We start from the raw sequence: 21898 nt of genomic DNA, 5'->3' as shown, positions 1-21898 counted from the left end.
AGACACTGAGGATACAGAGATGAATGAGGAGCCATCCTGCCCTCAGTGAGTTCACGTTTGAGTGGAATAGTGGACCCAAAGACCGTTAACTGTAGTGCTGTGATGGGGCAGCATGGATCTGCTGGGGGGCGAGGGGCACACAGAGGAGACAAACGAAATCCAGCCTGGACTGTCAGGGAAAATTTAGAGGAGGTGGCAATGGAGTTGTATCTTTGAGGAAGAAAACTTTATAAAGCTACGAAGAAACTAAGGGGCTCTAGGAAGGGCAATTCCAGGGATACTTAGGAGGAAACCCTCCATTTTACCTGAAAGCTGGATCACTGGCTAACCTTAACTTGCACACCCCATTATCACTGGTATTACCTGCTGAGCTCCCACTATTTGGCAAGCAGGACATCCTTGAAATAATCTCATTTAATCCTTACAAACATCTCTGCAAGACAGGTGCTACTATCCCCACAGAAGAAATCTGACCCTTAAAGGGGTAAGTGACCCATAAAGATGGGATTTGAACTCAATTCTGTCTGACTCCAAAGGTCCTGCTCTTCCCAACCCAACAGCCCTGGCAAGGCCTCCATCACAGGTCAGAAGTGAATGTCAGCTGTCAGCTACAAACAGCCTAGAAGTAAAAAAAAAAAAAAGAAATAGATTTTGCTTCTCTTTGGGGTGAACAAAGAAACCATTCTGGAGGATAGGCAGAATTTCTCTAAGTGAAGAGGGAGTAAACGCCTCACGGAAAGATGGTGGTTTGAACAGAGTCACTAAAGTGAGGACACAGAAGGCCTGGCCCACAGAAACATTTGACCAGTGCACCCAATTTGACAGCAGCGTGAGAAGCACAATGCATCGTGGTTAGAAGGACGGGCCGTGGAAGTCAATTGTCTGGGCCTGAATTCAGACTTGGTCGCTACTTCTTGTGCTACCAAGAGCAAGTGCCTTAACCTCTCTGTTCCTCAAGTATTAAATGAGGATAATAAATAATACTTCCTTACAGGCTGAGAACAGCACCTGGCATATAGCAAACACTCAATAGAGACCAGCCTTCCCCATTTCCTCATTGTTTATCCTTCATCATCGTCATCACCATTATCACCATCCATCATCATTAGAGGGTAGTGGGCTAGAGAAGGCAGACTGTAGAAGGCACTTAAAAGAAATGAATGTTTTAGGTTCATCTCTATCAGCAAAGGAGCGCCAAGGCAAGGGATCCCAGCAGCTGTCTTCTGTTCATGTGATTAAACCCTGACACACATAGTAAGCTCTGTGAAGAAAGGAACCATCTTCTTAGTACCTTTCCCAGTGCCCAACACAGCTTACTCAAAAATACCTGAAGACAAAATATCGCCCTCCTTATTTACGCAACTGGTCTTGGGAAGCACTATGAACAAGGATATAGTGGAAAACCTGGCTGCAACACCAGTTCCTGATCTACTGTGTCCCAGCCCTCTTTGCAAATCTAAAAGCTATAGACTCTTACTCCAGAAAAATGTACATAACCTACAAAAGCTTGCTGAGTTCCAGAGCTCTAGCAGAATCCCCAGTTTAATGAAGCTTAGTAAGAGGCCCTTTATAAGCATTAAGAAACCACATTAGCATCCTACTTCTTGGATCCTACCCATCAAATATTATTAAAGAAATAGCAAGGATATGTATAAAGGCTCTAATACAGTATTCTTTATAATAGCCCCAAACTGCAAACAACCTAAATGTCCATCTAATAGGGGATAATTAAATAAATTATGGTACATTTATATGAACAAATGTTCTAGAGCCACTAGAACTTTCAATGTATATGATTAACTGAACAAAAGGAGAGGCTGCGAACAGTCCCATTTCCATAGAAAATACACATAGGTATAACATAGGTCTGGGCATATAAACTCCAGGGTGTTTTGCTGTGCAAATGATGCATTTTAAGAGTATTTGCTTATCTGTTATTCCACATTAAACATGCATTGTTTTGTAATAACAAAAAGGCTATATTTAAATTTTTAAGAACTCATGCTATGCAACTGCCTCAAATATAAAAACACTTTATAATAAGCTCACTTCATAATTCAGGAGCCAGATCCCTTACATGGCATCCAAGAAAGACCCACCTCTGTGTTCTATTTTATGTTCCAAGAAAAGGAGCTATAGTAAGGTTCCTGGGACTTTTATTCCTTTTATAGAAGAAAATAAAGTTCTATGTTTGTGTTGTCTATTAAGCCTGAAATGCTTCTGCCTCCAGAACCCACAGGAAAACAAGTGAGATCTCCTTGGGCTTGCCAAGGTAAATAACTGAAAAATAAATCAAGGGGAGCGGCTAGGTGAGGGAGGGAGGGCAGCTGGGGCCAGAGGCGCTCTCTCTCAGCCTCCCACTTCCTAGGGCCTCGGGTGAGGACTTGCAGGAAGAAGAGGCAGATGGAAAATGCCTTGGGCCTGGAAGATTCACCTTTATCATGGGGACCCAGTTATTTCTCTACTAATAAAATTAAAATTAGCTTATTTAGAAAACCTTAGCTGAAGAAAATTAATTTTTATAAAGCTGGAAAGAGTCTAGTGCTCCCATACCCTGGTCCTCACAAGTCCTGGGAAACTGGTACTAGGAAAATTAGTCTACAACAGATCTAAGCTGTTGGGCCTTTTGGAAAAGTCAGGAAAAAATACTCACTGAGCCCAGATGGGCAAACTATCCCATGTGCTACCCTGGAATTAACTGAATTATGTGGTCCCTCATAAACCACCTGTTTTGTACATACGAAGACAGAGGAACGAGAGGCAAATCCTGGTTCCACCAAGGCAGTTAAGGACTCCAAACGTCATACCTTTGTTAAGGATAAGTTCCTCACCTGCAATGCAGGATGTTCTGAAGGTTAAGCTCCAACTCACAATAAATACAAATTCTAGTAAATACTCAGTACATAAATGCCATGCACCAAGCATTGAGCCAAGGAAGGCTTCACATCCATTATTTAATTTAACCCTTAATGATGACTCTGTAAATTAGGTATTAGAATGCTAAATTTACAGGTGAAGAAACTGAGGCGAGGAGTTAAGTTTCCCAAAGTGTGCAGTTAAAAGTGGGGAGCCAGAGCTCTAACCTGGCCAGCCTAAAACCAGTGATTGCATTCTTCACCACTAATAAGGCCCACTTATTTAGATACGTAAGGTATAGTTCCACGTCCCATCTGTAAAACTAGGTTAATAACTAGTGCTTCCAAGGTCATTGCAAAGTTTAAATCAAATAACATATATGATACCAAGTAGAATACAAGTAAATCAAGTAGTGGAAAGAGGTTTTTGTCCAGAGACCCAATTTGAAATTTCAACTCTGCCATTCACTCCATAAATAATCACAGATGAGTTGCTTACTTTCTCTGCGCCACACTCTCTACAACTGTTAAACTAGGATTCATTCGCTCACTCACTCACTTATTCATTCTCTGAAAAACTACGTATTGAGTATCTACTATATGCCAGATGTTGTCTATTTCCTAGCACTATAGCAACAACACAACAGACAATGTCCCTGCACCCTTGCAGGGATTCCTTTCTAACAGGGAAGGCAGAATGACAAATGAGTTCACATTAAACATGCAAGATGGCGATGAGGAGGGCAGAGGCAAGCAAAGTGGGGTAAGGGGAGAGGGATGCCAGGGGTGGAGCAGGGCTGCCTTGCTATTTTATACAGATGTCAAAGAAGGCCCCACTGATAAGACAACATTTGGGAAAAGGCCTAAGGAACCAGGGACACCAGAGAGGAGAGGGGCCCTGAAGAAGCAGCCTGCCTGGGCATGATGGAAAAACTGCAAAGTCAGTAGCTGTGGAAGGGGAGGAAGGGGAGGCAGGGTGGCAGGAGATGAGGCCAGAGTGGGGCAGGATGACAGTACAGGGCTTTGCAGGCCCTTATCTGGACTTTTACACAGAGGAAAAGGAAAGGCTTTGATTTGGGGGCAGAGAAGGGACATGATCTGACTTACATTTTTAAAAGCTCACTCTGACTACTGTGTAGAAAATGCACTGTCATGGCACAAGGGTGGAGGCCCAGGGGCCGAGCAGGAGAGGCCTGCAGCATCCAGGCAAACTGGGGCAGTGGCAGCAACAAGGTCAGAGGCCACGAGGACTGGGCAGAGATGGATGACCAATGAAGGCAGAGCCTCACAGGGATGGCCAGAGGGAAAGGGGGAAAGGAGAACTGAACTCTGAGTGGGGTCCTCCCGAAGCCAAGTGGGCAAGGAATTCCCCAAAGAGGAAGGGATTGACCATGTCAAAGACTGCTGTAATCTGAGCGAGATGAAGACTGAGAACGGATCCTTAGATTTGGCGAAGGGGATCCTTAGATTTGGCGAAGGGGAAGCTGTTGGTGACGTCAGCAAACCCTCTCAGGGGAGAGGCTGCAGTGACTGGAAGCCAATCCCAATGGTCTAGGAAAGGGGGACTAGAAAGTGACATTACTGGATATAAAGGAGAGGGACAAAAATAATGATTTTGGGAGCCAGGCGCAGTGGCTCACGCCTGCAATCCTAACACTCTGGGAGGCTGAGGCAGGAGGATCGCTTGAGGCCAGGAGTTCAAGACCAGTCTGAGCAAGAGCGAGACCCCATCTTCACAAAAATACAAAAAATAGAAAAAACTTAGCCCTCAAAAAGGACCCAAGGCTACTTGGAGAAATGGTTGATTCAGGGGCAGGGACAGTACAAGTTGAGCAAGGAACATCTTTTTTGTGTGTGCTAGACCATAAGGACTTTGCTCCCCAAAAGACGGAGACATATGAAAGGAAATGCCACTTACCAAATCTGGACAATATGGGTGACAGAATGGATAACTGTCCATTGAATAAAATAAGAATCTATAAATCCACACTGATAATAAATAACCAATATATAAATAAAAGGAGTTTAACGGAGAATACATCCTTCTAGTAAATGCCATCTAATAATAAATGAAAAAGGAATGATGGTATTAGGGAAAAAAACCACCATGTTGCCACCATCATAGTAAACTTGACTCAGGCAAGAATCATCAATGGGTGGTAAAACTCGTGGCAAAAGGCCGAAGAGGAACAGAATATTCACAGAGTTATGAAGTATCCTCCATTAATTCCTTATTCATTACACAAGGAAATATAATTTACAGCGGAGAAACCTTGATGGACATCACGTTAACCAAGAGATCAAAGTGAATATTGCCAAAAATGGGATAAATTGATACCATGTGCCTCCTTAAGGTAATGATACCATGAGAATAAAAATCACTTATGTATTATTCCTGCCAAAACCGCATAACCAATCTAATCTAATCATGAATCTAATCATAAAGAAACAATAGGTAATCCTAAAGTGAGGAATTGACCAGAACTATTTGAGAATGTTAATGTCATGAAGACAAAGGGTGAGGAACGACTCCAGGATAAAGGGGACCAGAGACACGACAACTACATGTAACATGGGGACTGGACCCTCAATCGGCATCAGGATCCAGAATAAAATTGTCATAAGAGACATTATTGAATCAATGGTAAAAATTCAAATACAGAATATATATTAGATAATAGTACATTAGACAACACCATTTACAATTTTAATAATCGTACTGTGGTTATATAAGGGAATGTCTTTGGTCTGAGGAAAGGAACATGATACTGTCAATCCACTCTTACAGGCTTCACAAGACAATAATGTGTGCATATGCATGTGTGCACGTATGTGCCTGTACAGAGAAAGAGAATGATAGAACAAATGTGGCAAAATTGCTAACAACTGGTGAAGTTGGATGAGGTGTGAACGGGAGTTCGGAGCTGTAGTCTTCAAAAAAAATTATTTAAAAAAATTTTAATGCAGTAACATTTATTAAAGCACCCAGCACATGGCAAAGTTTTAGCAAAGGTTTTCCTTCATCCTTCCTCTGGCCACCTCTAACCCTTGCATATATTTTTTAACTAATAAAAGCTTTGTTCAGTTGGCTGGGTTTTTTTGCTTGCCAACATTTAAAACTCCCGAATTTCCAAGAAAAATACTGATTTCCATCTTCTCTGGAAAATGTGCGAGAACAGGCAACCGTGTGGCCAGTGCTCAGGGGCACCTTCCAACTGACTTCGCTCATGCACCTCGCCAGCCAGGCACCCGAGGCATCCAACCCGGACTCCTGGTTTGGAACAGTGCAGGCCACAAGCCACTTGGAAGTGGTCACTGGAAGGAAGAAGCAGCAAGTGTGCTTCTGTCACCTCATCAAGGCAGAGGGGCAGGAGATAAGCAAGGCCAAAGAGTCAGTTCCTCCTGTGCTCCTCTAAGAAGTCCTGGGTCAACTACTGATGTCTTAGACTCGCATACTTCACCCCACTTACCGTTGAGAAATAGCTTTTCCAATTTCTCCAGCAGTTCAGCACATTGATTTAGCTGCTCCTGGAAACCCTGGGCCACACAGTAATCCACGTCGCTGGCCTGCAGCAACTCTTCAAACGCCTTAATCATGGTGTTCATGTGTTGACGGTAAATGACACAGATGCCAAGGCTGTCCTTAATCTGCTGCCGTTGAAGGGAGAGCTCTCTGGCTTGGGACTGAACTAATGAATCGTATCTGATAAAAGGAGGGGGAGAAAAATGCATGGACCATTTCAGAATTGAATTTTTGTGACCTTAACACTAATTGGAAAAATGACAGAGCACAATTTTTAAAAGCCTGCAGCTGTACAAGTATATATACTTTTAGAAAAATTGAAACTGTACAAGGTCACTTCTTCGATTTCAAACAGCCAATAAATGCGGGAACAAAGATTCTTCTGCAACATTTTTAACCTTATAAAGCCCCCAATTAAAGTACAGATTGACAAGGACTCAGGCAAACAATTAGTTTCCATACACTCTTCCAAAATACTATTCTGAATTGTAGAAACAAGTGCTCCAAGGGTCAGGGAATCCATCAAAAATTCTCATGAAGTACACAAAAGAGAGTGTAAAGCAAGGAAAAAAAAGATAGGACTCTCTCCTTCCAACTGAAAGGTCAGGGAATAATCATGATCCTAACTACCATTTAGTGAAGGCCTATCAGTCAGTCACTGAATTTGGGATTTTATGTAAGTTATCTGATCCTCCCAATCTTCCAACAAATGTATAAATGTCCCCTTTTACAGAAGAGGAAACTGATCGCAAAGTTAGTTAAGTGGTGAAAATTCAGCGTTCAAACACAATTCTGACTTCAAAGCTCTATTGTGCAATATCACCTCCTTACTACCATGTGCCATCTTCTCCTATGTGAGCCCACAATATTAGTAGCCACTGAGAAAACCACAGATTAAGGGAAAGACAGCTCGTATAAACCGTGGCCACAGTAACCTGGCTCCAAAGAATGGCTTAGCACAGATGCTGACGCTTCAGTTCGACTGTTTCCCCTTTCCTGACAATACATGGGCCTGGCAATCACCTTTGACACCGAATGTGCACATGCAGATCACATGGCACTGGTATTAAAGGTGGCAGCCAGTTTAATGGAAGAGAAAGAACATGGGTATTGGAGTGGGATAATATGGGCAACAGCTCTGACCAGCTTTGTGAATGTTCTCAGACAAGTCACAGCAACCTCTTTGAGGCTGTTTCCTTACCTATAAAAACAAGCTTAAGAACATCTCTTTCTCAGGCGATTTTGAGAATTAAGTTAGAAAAGTGACTGACCAGGGGCCTGAGACAACAGCCTTTCAATAAGTACAAGCTTCCTTCAATCTCGCTGCTTGGGAAATCTTGAAAAATTCTCTCTGGATCCTGACAATTCAGACAATGTATTTGTCTCAAATTAGTGACGAATAAAGGTCAACTTTACAAATGATCTCATTTTTGCCATTTCTCATGGAGCAAAACTGTATATGTCTATACCCATAAAGAATTACCTTCGTGACCTAAGAACTCTTCTCTTTCAACACAAGCTTATTTCTCTGAGATGGCCTTATAGGGTAAAGACATGGAAAATATTTACATTCCTCCCACCCTACCTGCAACATCGGTTTTAGTTCCACAGCACACCAAAGCCAATAATGGAGTCCAGGAGTAAACACTGCAGTTCGGCAACAGCACTATCACCCACCAAATGACTGGTGTCCCCAACCTGAGTCCCCAGCCTGGGGAGGGCAAAATCTGCCCTGTCAATTTCGGAGGACTCAAGACTCATAGCTGATGTTCGTATGTGCAGGCACTATTCCTATTCTTTGTGGCTTCCTGTCCCACTTCCCCCAGGACTTGGTTGCCTGAACCCCACCATCAAAGCCTTCCCCAGAACACACTCGACCCCAGCACCGAGCAGCATCCCTTTTAGCTCAAGGGCTCCAGCCTAGTGGCAGTGTCAGGGGACTGCAGGCTTAGACTGGGGGGGAAGGCAGAAGTGGAATGTACCTGGAGGGTGAGAGATCTCTGAACTTATTCTGCAGGTTATGGATTTCACTGAAAAGTTCCATGTTCAAATTCTGCTCCTTTGGCAGCTTATATTCCCGTTCCACCAGCTGCTGTTTGAGGCTCTCCAGCATCCCACGATCAATCATCCCCGAGGCCAGCGGATGGAGGAGTTTCATGTGCTTCACGTATCGAACTTGGCGCAAACTTGAAAAGGTCATTTCTTCTTCGTCGGTACTGACCTTGGGCTTGCCCAAGCCATCCTGGGCCCCTTCTGTCCCACACAAAACTGTGATAATGGCCTCACTGCACTGGGAGTGCTTTTGAAGCTGAAATATGAAATTCCGGTAGCCTTCCAGCTCAGTTTCCAAGTCATGGATTTTCTGTTTTAAGCATTCTGTATCATTTGAGGTATCGATGTCCTCAGACTGAGCAGTCCCAATCATGCTGACTTTAATGGAAGGCTGACTCTTAGAACTCACATAAGTAACTGCTGATGTTGGGCCCAGACAATCTTCGGGATTCTTTTTGCATGTTGGCAAGATGGCAAGGTGATCATCAGATGGGTAAATTTCAGAGTCTGAAAACCAAACACATTTATGTCAGTATCTCCTTTGCCAAAATCCACCCCGCTTCTCCTTCCTCATAGCCATAGCTGAGCCAACGCTACTGCAACAGCCTCCTAACAAGCCTCCCTGCCTCTTATCCCTCAGTCAGCCTCTTCCTCAGAGTGACTGTTCTAAAAAGTAAATTTAACCATGATAAATTCTACACACACCTAAAACTCATCAATGTTCCCACTATCTACTCGAGACCTTCTGTGATCTAGTTCCAGGCAACCTTTCCAGGAATATCCCTGGCACCACCTATGAAGATTTCCTACTGAATTAACCATGATTCTCTGCATGTACCATGCTATTTCATGCCTTTCACATGCTGCGCCCTCTGCCTGAATACTCTTGGCCCTCTACGCTACTCCTACTCAATACTTCAGTTCAAGAACTTCAGTACTCAGATCTGATTTTCCTTCTTCTGCAAGCCCACCTCCAAACTGTGCAAGAGTCACTCCCCTCTGTGTTTCCACAGCACCTCACATATATTACTCAAGACAAACAGACTACGTGCTGGGTGCTAGGGTAAGAATCACCACTGGCTTATTTATCTACACAGCAATTAGACATTTGGATTCCTCTCTCCCTCACAGCTCCCTCACCAGACTGCGAGTTCTTTCACAGCAAGGACGTGGCCTTTCATCTTCACATTCTCTGTGCTTAGTACAGTGCCTAACCCAGACCAGAGGTCAGGGACAGTCTGAGAAATACTGAGGGATTCAGTGAAGCAATATTAAAAAGAAGTGATTCTAAACATTCATGACAGGTGAGAGTCCTCTTCTCATTTCCACGTCTACCAGTTTCCAGGAGATGCCATGTGCCCTTCAGTGAGTTGTTTCACTGTCTCACAACCTGCCAGGAAATATTTCCTTATCGCTAGCTAAATCCTTAGAGATGCAGCCAAGCTTGTTTGAGAGGTGGAGTGGTGCGGCAGGAAGAATATATAGCTTTGAAGGCTGTATAGCCTTAGGCAAATAACTTACTATCCTAGACCCTCAGTTTCCCCTATATGTAAAATGAGGAAAGAGATGCCTAATGTGGTTGCAGTGAGCTCAGGCCTGATTCCAGAGCTTCTGTTCTTAACCACTATATCACCACTTAACCACTGTATCACACTGCCTGCCATTCAGGGAAAGACCAGCTCAATATAAAGAGTTGTCTGAATACTTAACAGGCAGCAGAATGCAGTAGAAGAATCCATCTTTGAAATCCAACAGACCTGGTTTCAAAGTCTGGCTCTGCCACTTACTAGTTACATGACTATAAGTGACCTGGCCTCTATGAGCCTTAGTAGCTTTATCTGTGAAATGGAAAAAACATTATTCACTGTGAAAAGTTGTCTTTGGGTTTTTTTTTTTTTTTTAGGACTCTATGGAACAATAACTGCAAAAAAGCTAACACGGTGTCTGGCACATAGTAGTGAAGAAACCCAAGTAACATGAACATCCTTTAACTGTTCAAAGATAGAAGGAGATGCCCATCAATAGAGGTGTGCACACGAAGGCTGGTCTGGGGAAATACTGCAAAAGTGACAATGTGGGTTGGACCAGATGACCTGGGAGATCTCTCAGAAAGAAAATCACACGAAAACCCTCATCAGACTGCACATTCCCATTTCTGGTTCTGCAATCTGCTCCTTATGACTTTAGGTACGCTCTTGCCTCTCTGCTCACAACGCAAATACCATAAAAACACCTTTTTGTTTTAAAAAGTGGCTGCTACATGACCTAAAGGAAGCATTCCTAATACAGCATTCTTACTATATATAATTTGTCATGATCACTAGTTGGTGAGGCCTTCAGGCAGGAGATCATGTCATCCGTGTCTGTTTCTCCAGTGTCTGACACAGGGCCTGGGACAGAAAATGTACTCAGTAAGTACTTCGGCTGAAAAAGTATGGGAGGGGTGGGGATCTCAACAAGGCTTTGTTCCAGTGAATCACCCTAATCGCCCTCTAAGACAAGGAAATAGCTTTGCTATAACAACCTCATGACAATGGAATTTGGTCTGTACTTCATGGCAAGAAGCAATGATCACTCATGGGAATAAAGACTAGTTCTGATGACTTTCCTTAAGTAATCACGAGGCATCACTAGCATCTTCATTGTACAGAAGAGGTGGTTGAGGATTAGAGGCTTAAGAACTTGCCCAAGGTTCAGGGTGAGTAAGCAGCAGGGAACTTCATCGAAGCCTGGCGGCCTGCCCCTAATGCTCTGAATGCTGCCTCTTGCCATAACTCTCCTATAATCAAGATCTCCTATACCAGGGGTGCGTGAGCAGAGAGACCAAGCTCTTGATCCTCAACTGAAGGCCAATAACACTTGTGCAATCCCCTTCATTCATTTCCAAAATATCCATCAAGGGGCTCCTGAAGAAGAAAAAGCAGTGAAGATGTCACACGCGGCATCCAGCTTCAGCCAAGCAACAGTTAGAGGTGGAAGCTCATGCACAACAGCATGTGTAAAGTTCTGAAGCACATTGGGAAGAATGAAGGACGTTCAGTAATGAAGGGGAGAACTGAGAGGGAAAGGGAAACTGTCAGTCAGTCCAGAAGTCTTTATTAATCACTATGAACAAGAAATCAAAAGATGTCCCCAGGACCATTTACTTGCATTATAAGAAATACTGTAATCCTAGAACTTTCCATAATTCAGCTAAGGGGTACTCTATTGCCTGGTAGAGTAACTTTCTCCTCAAAGCCTGGAACACTCAGAAGCATGGGACCATGTATTCACTCACTGCAGTGACTTTAGGCCTTGGGGAAGTATACACCACTGGGAACAGGGCCCATTAACTCAGTATTTCTCTAGAGACTGATGTTCCCATGACCATCCCATGACAACTTTAGGATTCCTGAGGATAATAATTACTTCTTACAGAGTGAATCGGATCTAGATTAATAGTGATTTTTTTTTAATGGAAAGGAAAAAAAAGACCTAAGGCAAGATGAAGATGTGTAAGCACTTGTTCATTCTGGTTGAAGAACATAGGCATTTGTCATATTATCCTTTGTGCTTATCTGTATGCTTATAATGCTTCATAATTTTAAAAAGAAAGAAATACAACTTCCCTGTGACCTCATTATATCTCTGCACCTTTCGCACTAACCTTCCTGGCAAACCCCACGAACCCGGTCTCGGCTGCATGCTGTCCTATGACCCCACTCTTCCCGGGCACACAGAGGCCAACTCTGTGCACCTCCACGACAGCTGGCCCCATGCTGAAGACGAATGGACGGTTGGGATGGCTGTCTCCTCCGAGTTACAGTGTCCCTTTCATGCTGAACCACCAGAACCCGGCCCACGGCCTGGCAGAAAAGTGTTTTAACACATGGACTGGTAAGTTCTAACAGGCATCCTACCACACCTGACTCTTCTACCTACTTGCCAGCAGGGTGACCCTGGATCAATTATTTTTAAAAACCCAGTTTCCCCATGTGTTAGACGGGAATGATAATGATGCCCTGAGACTGTTGTTGCGGACTTGGTAATAATTTTTACATAAAATATTCCAAATGGTGCTTGGCACATGGTAGCTATTCAGTACTCATAGGGGTTCAATTCTCACCGATCTCGCAGCTTATTTGCTGATCATTGTCCATTTCCTTGCCTCTCCAGACAGAGGGTGCGGTTTTAACTCCTTTATGCTCTTCTGGGCTGTCCTGGTAGGCTTCTCCCACAAGAAGCTGAGCTACAGGCAATCGCAAAGAGAAAGAAAAATAAATAAAACCATGGACTTGAAACTTAGCCAAGCAACTGAGAAGAACACAAAGATACAACAGGGAAAATAAAAACACTGGGGAGGCAAAATGCAATTTATAAGATAAAATTAATCTATCGAGCTGCCATAACAGGACATAAAAAGCATAAATACACTGTAGCTTGTCTGAAATGGTTTAAGTCCAGGCTCTCAAAAAGCTGAGTGAGAAAATGAATTCTATCAACTTGTGCCCACTTTCCCAAGAGAGAGGCCCCAGGGTCTTCTGGGCAACTGTGGAAGTAGCACCTGGTTGAGAAACCCAAATGTCTCAGCAAAAAATAAAAACAATGTTGAGTACAAATTGCAAGCCCTGGGCACAGTGCCAGGGTCTTTGCTGGGCTGAGTCACCTTTGCCATAAAATCTTTCCTCTCTGAAGCATCCACAACCATACACTGATGTAATTACCTGCCACCTCCCCAAGCCCCAACTAGACAGGGAGCTCTCAGAAGGCAGAGACTATATTCTGGTTATCTCTCTCCTACACCCAACCCAGTGTATGGGGCTGCAAACACAGCTTGTGCTCAAAGAATGTTCACTGAGTGCATCAATATATGCCTGGATGGATGGATAAGTGGATTAACAGGAGGAGGGAGGGAGGGAAGGCAATTCTGCCAAAGGCCCACTTATCTTGAAACCTCAACTATGTTAAACCCAAGAGAGAACCTAAGAGTAAATAGAAGACACCTCTGGCTATAGAGCATCATAAAATCCATATGAGAAGTATCATATACTAAGCTATATGAAATAGTAAAGAATGCAGGCTTTGAAATCAGGCAGACTGGTTCACATCTATCTCAGGAAGTGGGTAACAGTGTGACTGTAACCAAGTCACTTGATCTCTGAAACTGCTGCCTCAACTGTAAGACAGGGAAAATTACTACACCTGCCTCAAAGGACTGTTGAGAGGATTCAATTAGACCACATATTTAAAGAGTATAGAAGGACTCAATAAATAATAGGTGCTCATTTTATTTATACCACAGGAAGTGCTCAAAATTTACCACAAAGCTATAGTAACCAAAACAGCATGGTACTGGCATAAAAACAGACACACTGACCAATGGGACAGAAGAGAGAACCCAGAAATAAATCCACACATTTACAACCAACTCATCTTCAACAAAGGTGACAAGAACATACAATGGGGAACTGAGAATCTTTTCAACAAGTGGTGTGGAGAAAACTGGATATCCACACGCAGAAGAATGAGACTAGACCCTTAACTCTCAACATACACAAAAATCAAATCAAAGTGGATTAAAGACTTAAAATCTAAGACCTGATACTATGAAACTACTAGAAGAAAACACTGGGGAAATGCTCCAGGACATTGGTCTGGACAAATATTTTTTTTGTGTGTAAGACCTCAAAAGTACAGGCAACAAAAGCAAAACTAGACAGTGAGGACCATGACATCAAGCTAAAAAGCTTCTGCACAGCAAAGGAAACAATCAACAAAGTGAAGAGACAACCCACAGAATGGGAGAATATTTCTACAAACTATCCATCTGACAAGGGATTAATAACCAGAATACATAAGGAGTTCAAACAACTCAACAGCCTACATATATATATATATATATGTGTGTATATATATATATAATAACAATGGGCAAAAGATCTGAACAGACGTTTCTCAAGAGAAGACATACGTACCTGAGAAACAAGAAGGCTAGGAAAAAAAAAAAAAAGACCAAATGACCAATAGGTATATGAAAAACTTCTCTACATCACTAATCATCAGAGAAATGCAAATCAAAACCACAGTGAGATACCATCTCATCCCAGTTAAAATGGCTTGTATCAAAAAGACAGACAAGGCCGGGCGCAGTGGCTCACGCCTGTAATCCTAGCACTCTGGGAGGCTGAGGCGGGCGGATTGTTTGAGCTCAGGAGTTCGAGACCAGCCTGAGCAAGAGCGAGACCTCGTCTCTACCAAAAATAGAAGGAAATTAATTGGACAGCTAAAAATATATAGGAAAAAATTAGCCAGGCATGGTGGCGCATGCCTGTAGTCCCAGCTACCCGGGAGGCTGAGGCAGAAAGATCGCTTGAGCCCAGGAGTTTGAGGTTGCTGTGAGCTAGGCTGACGCCACGGCACTTATTCTAGCCCGGGCAACAAAGCGAGACTCTGTCTCAAAAAAAAAAAAAAGACAGACAATAACAGATGCTAGTGACTGTGGAGAAAGGGGACCCCTTGCACACTCTTGGTGGGAATGTAAACTAGTACAGCCACTATGGAAAATAGTATGGAGATTCTGCAAAAAAACTAAAAATAGAACTACCATATGATCCAGCAATTCCACTACTGGGTATATATCCAAAAGAAAGGAAACCAACATATCAAAGAAATATCTGCACTCCCAGTTTGATTATAGCACTGTTCACAGCAGTCAAAATACAGAATCGACCTAAGTGTCCATCAATGGATGAATGGATAAAGAAAATGCGGTATACATACATGATGGAATATTATTGGACCATAAAAAAGAATGAAATCCTGTCATTTGCAGCAACATGGATGAAACTGGAGGCCATTATGTTAAATGAAATAAGCCGAGCACAGAATGACAACTATCACATGCTCTCACCAACAGGTAGGAGCTAAAGTGGATCTCATGCAGACAGAGACTACTCTGGTGGTTATCGGAGGTGAGGAAGTGGGGTGGGGATAAAAGAATACAAATGTATTTATTACCACTGAACTATACACTTAAAAATGGTAAAGATGGTGAATTCCATATGTACATTTTACTTTATTAAAAAAAATAAATAATACCACAGGAAGTCCATGTCCAGAGTCATCTCAGATCCCTGAACCACTCTGAAATCCCCCACTCTGATGCTCTTTCCCGGTTCTCTCTGAACATTCATCTCGCCCCCTCATTCTCAGTGAACCCAGGCTGTCCCCCGAGGACACTGCTTCTCCGGCAACCTTGCTGGTCGTGACCATTTCTTTCCCATGTTTCTTTCCCATCACAAGCCTGGAAATGTGTAAGTGCCTTTGCTCCTCACTGCCACTTCCAGATCATTCTCCCTCTTCCCTGAAAGCTCCAGCTCTGCGGCTCATGCTGCCAGACTATACCACTGACTACCCCACCTTACTGCAGTCGTCCATGTCCTGATTCATTGAATTCCTTGAGATTCATGGACAGTTTGGCTCCCAACCACCCTCCGTCCCTACGAGCCTTTATAGTACAGTTCCTCAGAGTTGTCTGTTCTTGCTGTCACCAATCTCCTCCATCCTCCCGCTGGAACCCATGCCAATCAGCCCTGCCCACTATATGGACACGGCTCCCTTGAAAGCCACCAATGACTTCCACTTTGCTAAATAACAAGCCCAATCCTTAGTTCTTGTCTTCTTTGTCATACTAGCAACGACTGACACAGCTAATCCATTCCTCATTCAGCTTCTGGAATGTAATCCTCTCTTGGCTCCCCTCCTACTTCACAGGCTGCTCTTCTCAGTCCAACCTTTAACCACTAGACAGCCCCAGTTTCAATTCCTGGACCTGCACCCTATGGTTCCCAGTCATATGGCTTCAAATATTAGCAACGTGTTGCTGTTTCCTAAGTTTGTATCTCTAGCCCAGACCTCTCCCCTTGACTGCAGGCTGATCTATCTCCAACTGCCTACCTGACGTCTCTCCTGGGATGGTCCATAGGCAGCCCAAATAAGTCTAAACCAAATACCTAACGTCTCCCCACACTCGCCTCTCCTGCAGTCTTTCCATCCTTCCAACAGATCACATCCAAAGTGATCCTTTAAAGCAGAGGTCAGACTACCTTTCTTAAAGGTCAAATAATAAATATTTTAGGCTTTGCAGGTCCTAGGGTCTCTGTGCCAACTACTCAACTCTGCCATCATGGCAGACATAGACAATATGCAAATGATGGGTGTGGCTGTTTCCACAGAACGTTATTTGCCTTGAGCTGGATTTGGCCCACAGGCTGTCATTTGTCAACTCCTGCTTTAAGACTTAAGTCAGATCATACTGCTCAGGCGCTCAGAACCCTCCAACAGTTCCAATCTTACTAAGAGTGAAAGACAAAGTCCTAGAGTGGCCTGTGAGAGCTGGCCTGACCTGCTCCCTCCTCGATCTCATCTTTGACAACTCTCCCGCTTTCTCACTCCACTTCAGATACATAACTGGCCTCCTTACTATTCATCCAACTTCCCAAGTTCACGAGGGCCTTCGCCTTGTTCCTTCTTCCCAAGATGACTAGTGCACTCACTTCCCCTATTCAACACCTGGTTCTGTTCAGATGCCACCATCAGAGGCTCTACCACTCATGAACGTCAGCAAACCCCACCCCACTCCACACTCCCCACACTCTCACCAGCTGCATTCTTCTCCACGGCACTTCTGTTCTCACATATTTTACATATGTGCTTATCAGCTTGTTACCACCACCACCAACCCCTGTTGCGACAAGGATGTAAGCTAGACACAGACTTCATCTGTTTTGTTAGCTCCTATCTCCCCAGTGCCTAGAGTAGTGCTTGGCATACAGGAGAAAATTAATAAATATTTTTTAAATAAACAAAAGATTACTGTTTTTGTCCTTGTTATTGTGATGCTGCCATTTGCGTACAGCAGAAGTTCAAAATTAGGGTCAACATATGTACTTTTGTGGATTCATGAACCCTGAGAAAATTATGCAAAATGCTACATGTATAGCTCACCAGCATTATTCTGTGAGAGGGCCCTCAGCTTGCTTCAGATTCTCAAAGGACTGGTGGTCCAAAATCTCTAAGCATCACTGTCCTAGACTAGAGGACACTCCCAGAGGTGCTTCCTCCAAAGTCTCTGGATCCTAACTACTTACATGCATTTTAACCCAGGGATTCTCTATTGTCTTGGCCCTCAGGAGAGCAGAGGCAGCAGCTTCAACATGAGTGGTGAGGCAGGTCACTTCTAGAGGAAGGCACCAAGTCAGCAGGGTTTGTAATTAGCCCTGAGAACCCTGCAAAGAGAACTCTCACTCGCATACCTGACGCCACGTGCCTGAGGCTTCCACAGATGCAGCCAGGCAAAAAAGCCCAGATTCAAGTCATCCCACCCCTGGGGCACCTGCAGACAACCCCAAGTGAGAGCAGCAGTGACAGCACAAGACTTGTGAGCACTACAAGTCCCTTGATCCAGACTCCAGAATAAAATGAAAGCAACAGATTCATTTTCCTTGTTGCGTTCCCTCAGTTGTGCATTTGTCGACAGTCAAGATTAATCACCACAATTCATGAAATTTATACTCAAACTTATTGCAATTCTAAACAACAAGGTTGACATTTCAAGCAGTTCTATCGGGCCGTTTGTCTAGCTCGTGGAGAAAACATTTTTCTTGGTGCTTACCATTCAGCAACGTTGTGTTGGACGTTGGCCTCCCCTCCATCATTGCTTCAGCCAGAATTAACTTTTGGTGAAGTTGCTCATTGCGAGTTTTAAACTCCTTCAGCTCCCCCTGCAGCTTCAAGATCTGGCCCTGCAGCTGGGCCACCACCTCCTGGGTGGCAGGGAGATAATATACATTTCCTAATGACCGGGATGGTTTTACTAGGATTGGCAAGCGAGACTTCTTAGCATCCTGAAAACACACACGTATACAACAATGAATACACACTTTGGTTGCACAGTCAACATTCTCATGCCAACCTCATAAAACGGGATTCAAACTGCCCGTCCAGACATGTATGTTTATCCACCAGCCAGAGTTTGCATCTTGGCACGTCCTACCTCTGACCATCAAGGCTTCTCCTCAACACCCTCTGGCCCTGGCAATCCAGATGTTCCACATGTGGCAGTCCTTTTTCCAACACAATCTGCTGGGAAGCATTTTTATTGCCTTCCTTCCCAACCATTCTTCAGTCTAAGCCAATCTGTCTCCCGCCCCTGCTAGTCTACCTGAACCACCCCTTCCTTCAGTGGCTAGTGGTTCACTAACCCCCTATGCATCTCCCAGGCTCAGAACTCCGGACCTGCCTACCATCCCAGACATCTTCATCTGCGGTGGCTCACAGGCACTCCAAAGTCCTCTGAAAACTCTTCGGTTCCATCCCCTGGTGTCCCCACCCGAAAATCTATGCCACTTCAACGGTCTCTATCTTGGTGAATCATAGGACCATCCACTTACTATACAATCCAGAACCCTGGGAATCATTTTTACACTTCCCTTTATTCTCATCGCTCACTTTCCTCATTCCTCAGGTCCCATAATTCCAACTCCCCTGTTGTCTCTCAATTCTTTCAGGTCTTCTCATCCTGCACTGCCACCGCCACACTGCAAGACACTGTCAGCTCTCACCTAGGCCATGGCAACAGACTCCTGAGCGGTCTCCGCACGCTCACTTTTGCCCTTTCTTATCCACTCTCCACGTTGCAGCAATAAGGCAGACCTACTCTTCCTCTTTTCTGCTTACAACTACTTTAAGTGCTTCCCAGTTCCCTTATGACAGAGGTCAAAGCCCATCGCACAGCCTACAAAGTCCTGCGTGACCTGCAGCCTGAGATCCCACTTCACCCTACTCTCCAACCACACTGATCTCTGATTGGTTCTTCAAATGCCACATTCCTTCTACCTCAGGACCCTGACATATGCTGACTCTTCTGCCTAGAATGTTCATTCTCCACCCTCCCTCATTTCCCTTGCTAACTCCAAATCATTCATTAGGACTTAGCTCAATTGTGCTTCCTCAGGAGAATGGGCCTTGATTTCCAAGACTAGGTCAGGTCTCCCTGTTATACTCTCACTGTCCCTACAGAGAACATCAGTACCATTATAATTAAATGCCTGTGCAATGACTTGTTCACTGCCTATCTTCAGCACCAGCCTGGAAGCTCCGGGGTTCAGGGCCTCTGTGCATCTTGGCCAGATTCTCTCCATAGCTTCCAGCACAAGAACTTGTGCACAGTAAGTACTCGACAACTCTTTGCAGAACGAACATGAAAATAATAACTTAAGAGGCCACATGGGGGTGTCTCTCAAGTGGGGAATTGTATATTTAAAAGCTGAGGAGAGGGACTTGAATCTAGAATAGATAAGGAACTATTACAACTCAGTAATAAAAACACAAATAATCCAATTAAAAGATGAACAGCAGATCTGATAGACATTTCTCCAAAGGAAATAGACATACTGTCAATAAGCACATGAAAATATGGTTAACATCATCAGTCATCAGGGAAATGTAAATCTAATCACAATAAAATACCACCACTTCATCCTTGTTAGGAAAGCTATAATCAAAAGGACAATAGGAAGTGTTGGTGAGGATGTGGAGCAACTAGAACATCATACACTGCTAATGGGAATGTAAAATGGAGGCAGCCACTTCACAAAATAGGCAGTTCCTCAAAAGGGTTAAACGCAGAGTATGACCCATCAGTTCTGCCCCTAAGTATATACTCAAGAGAAATGAAAACATGTCCACACAAAAATCTGCACATGAAAAAGCAACATTGTTCCTAGTAATCAACCCATCAAAACCGCTCAAATGTACATCAATTAATAAATGGATAAATAAAATGTAGTATATCCATACAATGGAATACTGTCTGGCAATAAAAATAAATCAAGTATTGATACATGCTACAATATAAATGAACCTTGAAAAGATTATGCTAAGTGGAAGAAGCCAGTCACCAAAGACCACATATTGTTTGATTCCATTTATATGAAATATCCGCAATAGGCAAATCTAAAGAGACAGAAAGTGGGTTAGTGGTTGCCTAGGGCTGGGGGTGGGTAGCTGGGGGAATGGCAAGTGACTGCTAATGAGTACAGGGTTTCTTTTCGGGATGATGGAAATGTTCTAAATTGATTGTGGTAATGGTTGTATAACTCTGTGAATATACTAAAAAACCACTGAATTATACACTTTAAATGGATGAATTGAATGATATGTGAATTATATCTCAATAAAGCTGTTATTAACATTTTTTTTTAAATAGTGGAGGAGAAGGAACCCAAGAACAGGAAATATTTGGGTTCCAAGGACTGAGGCAATCACCAAGGTCTCTCAAGAAGGAAAGGAGACTAAGGGCCCCTTCTTGCATATTCTAGAATGTCAAATGCTTTCAAGCACATTCTCCCATAATCTTAAAGTAAACTCTGCATTCCCAGAGATCACAGGATAATAGCAGTTATCATGCCTATCTTCCAGACCAAGAACTGAGACGTCAAACAACTTGTCCAATGTCACACAGCAAGAAGGTTCAAGAGTCAGACCTCAGACTAGCCTCTTCAGACTCCAGTGCTCAGTTAAGAAAGGCAAGATACTCTCTGGCCTGAAAATGCAGGGAAGAGGAGCGAGCAGGGTCAAGGACAAGAACAGTTTGAGGCGGGGATGGGGACCACTTGGGAAGAGGTAGGTGCATCATCAAAGAGGGCTGGAAAATAACAATCATCTGCCTGGTCCTCAGTCTCCACCAATCTTTACTCTTGGATCCAAATCTGTGTCTCATACAGCAGCAGAAAAGATACCTGCAAGTGCACAAATACCAAAGCCAATTTCAAGCTGGAAGACTGCCGTCAGTCAACTTAATGCTGGTTCTAAAATAAGACTAAACAAAATGCTACCTTATGGACTCTGAACAGACTCCCACCTACCACCTTATTAAAGATATCCTACTGGATCTTCCCACTTGGGAATGGAAGGGGACAAGAACTCACACCCTCCTGCCCGTACAAGGTACTGCAATAGGCACCTCCCACACATTACCTCATTTAGCCATCGTGCCAGCCTCAGGTTCTAGGTCACACTGATGCCACTGGAGCCACTGAGAAAGGTCAGGTGACTTACTACCCAAGGACTCAAAGCAGACATTTGGCCAGGCCTGATGCAAACATACATTAATCTGTAACGTCTATCCTCTTGCCTCAGAACTAACAACTGGAAGGGTATCTGGTCTCCCTGTCTCGCCTTCAGGCTGCAGTGATAGTCCTTTTAACAGGATACCAGAGTATCCTTTTGAAAGAGGTAAGGTAAGCCATAGGAACACTGACTGCTTGACTACCAAAGACCACAAAGAATATCATTAAATTTCATCTACTTTGCATAGACTGGAGGCTACAATGGTGATAAGAGGGCTCCTTCCTCCCTGAGACAGGTAGGTTTATAATATCTCTGTCTGCCTCCCAAATCAGACTTTAGTTTAGGCCCATCGTCATTC

At 43.7% G+C, this 21898-nt stretch overlaps 1 protein-coding gene across 1 annotated transcript in view; it reads right to left on the bottom strand.

Annotated features, from left to right (window-relative positions):
• The window catches only part of CDK5RAP2 (CDK5 regulatory subunit associated protein 2), a 194998-nt gene that overhangs the window by 46226 nt on the left and 126874 nt on the right, over positions 1–21898 (bottom strand). The window contains 4 exon segments of the mRNA XM_012664386.1: positions 6326–6558; positions 8361–8937; positions 12536–12658; positions 18083–18314. Of these exon segments, the coding sequence (XP_012519840.1) occupies positions 6326–6558; positions 8361–8937; positions 12536–12658; positions 18083–18314 (1165 nt within the window).

This window comes from Propithecus coquereli, unplaced genomic scaffold, assembly GCF_000956105.1.
Source record: "Propithecus coquereli isolate 6110/MARCELLA unplaced genomic scaffold, Pcoq_1.0 Scaffold89, whole genome shotgun sequence".
NCBI classification, from domain to species: Eukaryota; Metazoa; Chordata; class Mammalia; order Primates; family Indriidae; genus Propithecus; species Propithecus coquereli.
Note: the sequence above shows the minus strand (reverse complement) of the source record. Positions and strands in the feature narration are given on the sequence as shown.